At 45.9% G+C, this 6,512-nt stretch overlaps 1 protein-coding gene across 1 annotated transcript; it reads left to right on the top strand.

Moving 5' to 3' along the window:
- The first annotated feature begins 1,196 nt into the window (after positions 1 to 1,196).
- Positions 1,197 to 5,963, top strand: stc1 (stanniocalcin 1). The gene is made up of 4 exons (XM_076038920.1): positions 1,197 to 1,588; positions 3,656 to 3,798; positions 3,946 to 4,157; positions 4,796 to 5,963. The coding sequence occupies exons 1-4, from the start codon at positions 1,408 to 1,410 to the stop codon at positions 5,094 to 5,096; spliced, it is 837 nt and encodes a 278-aa protein (XP_075895035.1). The 5' UTR covers positions 1,197 to 1,407; the 3' UTR covers positions 5,097 to 5,963.
- Positions 5,964 to 6,512: the final 549 nt, after the last annotated feature.

Genomic DNA, 6,512 nt, shown 5'->3' on the forward strand with positions numbered 1-6,512 from the left:
CAGTTAGAACTACCAGCACTGATGAACCTTTACCAATGGAAAATACAGAACAAAACCAGAAAACACAGCACATAGGTATAGATAGCTGTCATTCAGTACTTCCACCATGGAAAAAACAAAACCTGCATTAAAAATGACCTGTCCACATTATTAGATGGAGGTCTACAGGTGTTAGCAAAGAAAGTTTTCAGATAAATATTGCTCTTAGATTATCTTTGCTTCACTCCCCCTCACCCCCCACCGGGATTCCATTTCCTTGTGTCTGATTCAGCCTCGACCAGTCAGGCATTGTGCTGGGTGGAGAGGCGTGAGGTCCCCGTGATTAATGATAGCTTAGAGTCTCTCACGTCACCCTCACCCTATGCTGGCACGTGCAGCTGCATGTTAGACTCTGAGCCAGCGTGTCACTTCAAAAAAATAATATGATATTTAGGTCAACAGCAGCCATGGCTTACAACCTGTGTCAGCAAAACACCTATTTGAATCTAGTTAAAATGGGGTATTTACAAGAGATTAACGGTGAAGCGTGAATGATGTCATCATTCATCATGGTTTAGGAAAATGTTGGGAAAAAAGAAAACGTTCATTTGAATACTCTCAACTGATATACTGCGAAATCTGAGAACATCTGACTGCAATATAGGGACTTTAGCTCGCACAAGGGGGATTTCATTAGCTATGATGTATTATTTTGGGCCAAAAAGAAGAGGCTTAGTCTGTGCAATGTCAGATAGCCAAAATATGGCTGCATTTTTTTGGGAGTACGTAAAAACAAACTGGAATTTATTCCAGTCCAGTTGAGTTAAGTGGTAAGAATAGGCATTGCGCCACGATAAATAAATAAAAAATGTTTTCAATAGATTCACCACTAAAACCAAAAAGCAGAGGCAACAAATCAGTAAAAACACAATGAATTTTGAAAAGTCAAATAACCAAGAGAAAAAAAGGAGGACAACCTTTGCAATCAAATGCATTTGATTTTGATCCCAATGCGTTGTTTAGCTGTTTTCAACACCTGGTGTGAAGCTGCTGCATGTTGACGTTTAGCGGCTGTTAAGTGATTTTTATCAATTAGTCGGCCTGGTGGAGAGAGCAGGACCGCGGTCCGGAATGCTACGTCCTGATTGGTCCACACGCACAACTCGTAATGTTCAGCGCTCCCATATAAACGCATGCGGACTTCACATCGGTCCAATCTGTCAATGCAAGTGGAGAGGATAGTGAGTGGTCGAAGGTAAAGGAAATAATAAAATAAAAAAAAAAATAAAAAAGAAGAAGAAGATATATGTAGATGAGAAATAAATAAGAAAGAAGGAACAAGAAATAGCCGGCAGCCCACTTGTCACAGCCGGAATCCGCTCCATCTCCGGGGCGCTGCAGAAGCTTGTTTCTTGGAGCGTCATTCTTATGAATTACACACACAGCGGGAGGCGTCTCTTTCTGTTTAGTTGTGTAACCTGTGCAGAGAGGACGATGCCTTTGAGGACCGGACTTTTTCTCCTGATGGTGCTGAACGCATCTGCATATGAACTGGATCAGAACGAGTCCTACTCGCCCAGGAGAGCACGCTTCCCTGCCAGCAGCCCTTGTAAGTAGCACGCTGCTCCCGTCGGCACGTCACAATCTCAGAGTGCACAGCTTTTGCTCCTCTTATTGAAACACCGTTTTTCTTTCCGCCGGCGCAAAGCCGCTATAGCGACGGTCGTCTACCGATCATTTTTGCTCAGATATGTCTTATTTGTTTTTGGCCTATGCAGCGTTTTTCCTGCGTAAACGAGCGCGTTGATTCCGGGAGAAGGCTGCGGGATTTGTAGCGCCGAGGGTTTCTTCTTCTTCTTCTTCTTCTTCTTCTCTCCCTCTCTCGCTCTTTCTCTCTCTCTCCCTCTCTCGCTCTCTCTCTCTCTCTCTCTTTTCTTTTTTGCCGGTGTCCTGCCGGCAACAGATGAGCACGGAGCTCGGTGCTGACACCTGAGAGTGCAGGCTGTGTCATGCTGATGGTCTCTTTCTGCCGGCTTTGCCTACTGCATCGCTTCCACGATTCAGCATCGTAACTGTGGACTTGGGGGGGGGGGGGGGGTGTCGGTGTGCAGCCCCCAGGTCCGAATAATGAAGAAGTGGGCTTTGTCTTTGCCCACCCCCCACCCCTTCTTCAGTGATGGTTAAAGGGGGAAAAGCTTTTGTAGTTTACAGCTGGGTCGTGTCTTTTTGCACAAAAGCATGCAATCCTGATAGTTCAGAATGATTTATTTCCGTGCATTAACAAAAGGGGGGTCTTGTGCCTTGGTGCCTCCATTAGCGAGCGTCCAGAAATGACACTGCAGATGCACACTTTTCCTTTTTTCTTTTTTAACCACAAAGGTTCAGCCCAGCGGTAACAGGCGGCAGGGTAGCAGGGATGCTGATTTGCTTTCTGCAGGAATTGCTTCATCATCATAAGATTTGCAGCTCTCTCTCTCCCTCTCTCTCTCTCTCTCTCTCTCTCCCTCTCCCTCTCTCTCTCTCTCTCTCTCTCTTCTTCGCACTCTCGCTGGCTCTCTCTGGATTTTTGAGAACAATCTCAGGTCCCCTGATGGCAAAGCAGGACTTTTATCTGGCTGTGCAGGTCAGCATGGGGCCCCAGATTCCAAGTCTGCCGAGCGGGCTTAGGCTCGGCGGTGACATTTCTTAATGGTTATTACTAAAGGATTTGAGCTGGGCCGCTCGCCACCGCAGTGGATTCTTGGATGAAGATGATGGAAAGCCGTCTCTCCGGCTAGGAACGCTGATTTACAGATTATGTTCTATACCCCCATCCCCACCCCTCCCGTCCGTAAAAAATGTAAGATGTCTTGCATGGACTCTGAGCCGTGCGCCTTTGGTGCGGAGGTGTTTTTTTGTGTGAGGAAAATGACCTGAAGGCCAGAGTTTTGTTGCAAGGAAATTTCATAAGCACAGGTTTGGAAAATGATGGGGATCAGCGTGTTAATCAGCCTAATAACTATTCCACTCAGGCGATGCCCCTGACATGAATAGGGCAGCTTTTTCTGTGTGTGTGTGTGTGTGTGTGTGTGTGTGTGTGTGTGTGTGTGTGTGTGTTCAATTATGCGCATGTTCGTGGGATCAGTTTAGTCCGTTTAAATTGAAGCGTGCTTGCTAAATAGTGAAAGAGTATCAAATAGGGGTTAGAAGCCTCAACTTCAGCTTGTCAGTTATGGCTGAAAAAAAACTGTGGGCGCATTGTGTGCACGAGTGCGTGTGCATGTGTGTCTGTGTGTGTGTGTGTGTGTGGCGCTGCATGCCAGCAATTTTCAGGAAACTCTTTGGTATTTCTGGTGCCGATCATCCAAGCTTTGCTGAAAAGAACCAAACAGTGGAAGAAAAGGTCCGTGCCAAGACGAAAGTGCACTCATGCCAAATATTGTCTGAGTCTTCGCCGAGATGCAGGGGATCCGATCTCGCTGTCAAGTCATTATTTGCCCCCGAATGACTGTAAGCCTTTTGTGAATCATCAAAGTCTTTAAGAAAAAAAAAAAACCCAAAAAAGCCTCTTTTGTTTGCTGCATTTTGTCGCCGAAACCCCTGGCAACCCTTGTGCAATGAGCTCAGTGAGTGCGCAGTGATTCCCAGTGAAGCCACTCTGGCTCCCCTGCTGACGGTCCATTCTCTGTGCCCACAGCAGATGTGGCACGCTGTCTCAACAGTGCCCTCCAAGTTGGCTGCGGGGCCTTTGCCTGCCTGGAGAACTCGACTTGTGACACAGATGGCATGCATGACATCTGCAAGTCCTTCCTGTACAGTGCTGCTAAATTTGACACTCAGGTATAACGCTCTTCTTCCACCTAACATCACCCATCCCCTCTGAGCAGTAGCAGGGCCCGTATGGGCATTACCGTGAGGGTGCGAGTGTGTGAATCACTCCTGTCTTTTTCTGCCCCCCTCCCCACTTTATTTTCTTCTCGCCCACAGGGTAAAGCATTCGTGAAGGAGAGCCTTAAGTGCATTGCGAACGGCATCACCACCAAGGCATTTCCAACCATCCGACGCTGCTCCACTTTCCAAAGAATGATATCCGACGTCCAAGAGGAGTGTTACAGCAAGCTGGATATCTGCACCATCGCCCGATTCAATCCAGATGCTATTGGCGAAGTGGCACAGCTACCCAGCCACTTCCCCAATAGGTGAGTCTCGCTGTGCTGTGTAGAATTTCCAAATAGGTCCCCAGACGCTGCTGTGCAGTTTATGAGTGGTACAAGTACTGCATTCTGCAGCATTACGAAAAATAAAAAAAAAAGCTTGTGAGCAAGAAACATTTAAAAAAAATATATATATATATATAGAGAGATTTTTCAAACACTGGACATGGCATGAAACTTAACTTTCTTTGCCATTTTTTTATTTCTAACATCCAAACCTGTCATTGTTGTTTTCCTCAATACCCGCCCTCTCTGCAATTTGTGCAGCGTGGCGAAATTTTGCAGCGATTTGCATGTTCAGCTTTCCATCTGCTTCACACATTCTGTCCTACGGCAGAAGGAACCCAAACAGGAATGTCTAGTTTCCTACGTTCTCCTTTTGTTGTCCTAATACATGTAGGATTGCAGTTTGGGAGTGGACACAAAAGGACGGGGAGGGTGGAGACCAGGTTTTGTCATGGGCAAATGGTCGCTCCCACACCGTTCACGTCAGGCTGTGGAGCACGTGCTTGTATACATATTATAAAGATTTAAACATTAGCGGGTCTACAAATAAAAAACAATAGAATTTTTCCCCCTTTTGCTCCTTAGACAAGACATATGACGCTGTGTCTTGGCCCTAGGTTTTATGGTAAGCTGCTCCAGAGCCTGATGGACTGCGATGAGGACACGGTGGACCGCATTAGGACCAGCATGGTGTCACGGCTGGGCCCAGAGATGAGCATGCTCATTCAGCTGCTGCAGAACAAGCCCTGCCCATCCACTGCTGTGGCCGCAGCTGCCGCCATCCCGACTGGAGTGGAGGGCCGTGGAAGCTGGCGCTGGTCCATGGGTCCCCATATGTACAAGATCCAGCCTAATCTGCGCAACAGAGATGCTGCCAATAATTTCGGTAAAAGGCGCTCAGCCAGCGACAACTCCTAACTTCCACTCAGATCGACAAAAAAAAACTTCACACGGCTCCTCGAAACATCGCGATAGCTCCTCTGTTCCCTTGTAGCGGTGACAAAAAAATACATTCCTGTGCCGGGCCGGAATCTGCAGACACGCTGCGCGCCCTTAGGGAGGCACCGGCTTGCCCTTAGAGTCGACATCACATTTTGATTGTTGTTGAAATTTGTGTATCCTACACACTTAGGCTTGAAAGAACCCCGCCCTCCACACACCCCCGCCCCTCCCTCCATCGACTGATTCCAAACGTGCCCGCTCGTGTGTCAACGGCACAGACCTGCTATCTCCGCCTCACCTCCTCCAATAAAGATGAATCTCAAAGATGTCCTTTAATGCCAAGTAAAGAAAAAAGAGAAAAAAAAATTATATATATATATATAATAACGTGTAACAGCCATAGTGGTTCATGCCTCAAGAGCACAGGTCCGTTGTGTTCAATTTCGTTGTACTCATACAATGACAATAAAGACATTCTATTCTAATCGAAAAGAGAAACACAAATCTCATAGTAGTTGGATAATCATTAGTTTATTGACAGGAGTGGTGAATTACTAGTGTATGTATTAGATATTTTAACTATGACGCCAGTCCAATTTGTGAGCATGAGACGTGGAAATGAGTTCATCTCTATTTTATGACACTAACACAGCAGTTCAATGTACTGTATATTGAGTTATCTGAGACAGCCATAGCTAGCCCTCTGAAAGGAGAGTGCTCACCCGGAGGGAGGTCTGCAGAGGTTTCACTGGGAACCTTTGAGAGGTTACCTTAAACTGACCAAAAAAAAACAAAGAAAAAAAACTACAAACTGCCCTGAATGCTATCCATGAAATACCAAAATAGTCTATAGCTATAGCACTTATTATTGTGTTTTGTTTTAGTTTTGTTTTCTCTCCTGATGGTAGACGTAGCCATGGTAACACGTTGCAAAGCATCATCTTGCACAGAAAGATTGTCCAGGTCATGGCCAAGTCTTAACTATCAGAGAACGTCCATCCTGCATATCTTATATCCAGACACTTGTAATGCATATGACTGTTGAGCTCTGCAGCATACGTGGGAATCCATGTCCATGTTCTTGAGCGAGCGCGAAGCCGTTGTGTATGCGCGGTCGCCGACTGCCACGTTCACCCATGAGACTGAGCGCAGCCATCCTATTGGACTGACTGTCATTGGCCTCTGCGGTGAAACCATGTGACATACACACTGGCTTCCAGTATCCAGATAGAGAATAACTATTTAAAAAAAAAAAATAGCCTTGTCGTAATGATATTTATTTTCCTACTATATTATTTAATTTTTTTAATGCATTATTGTAGATGGAATTAGTTTACAGATTTTATCAAGCAGTTCTGCCATGGCTCCTATTTAAACATGAGCTCTATGCCA

The sequence above is a fragment of the Nelusetta ayraudi genome, unplaced genomic scaffold (assembly GCF_046127955.1).
Source record: "Nelusetta ayraudi isolate G7.1 ecotype Tasmania unplaced genomic scaffold, CSIRO-AGI_Nayr_v1 ptg000058l, whole genome shotgun sequence".
Classification (NCBI taxonomy): Eukaryota; Metazoa; Chordata; class Actinopteri; order Tetraodontiformes; family Monacanthidae; genus Nelusetta; species Nelusetta ayraudi.

Bases quoted from the DNA above. Each gene is read 5' to 3' on its own strand.
- stc1 (XM_076038920.1), top strand. From the start codon at position 1,408: ATGAATTACACACACAGCGGGAGGCGTCTCTTTCTGTTTAGTTGTGTA. The intron at 1,589-3,655 runs GTAAGTAGCACG...CTGTGCCCACAG, and splicing joins CTTCCCTGCCAGCAGCCCTT to CAGATGTGGCACGCTGTCTC. The intron at 3,799-3,945 runs GTATAACGCTCT...TCTCGCCCACAG, and splicing joins CTGCTAAATTTGACACTCAG to GGTAAAGCATTCGTGAAGGA.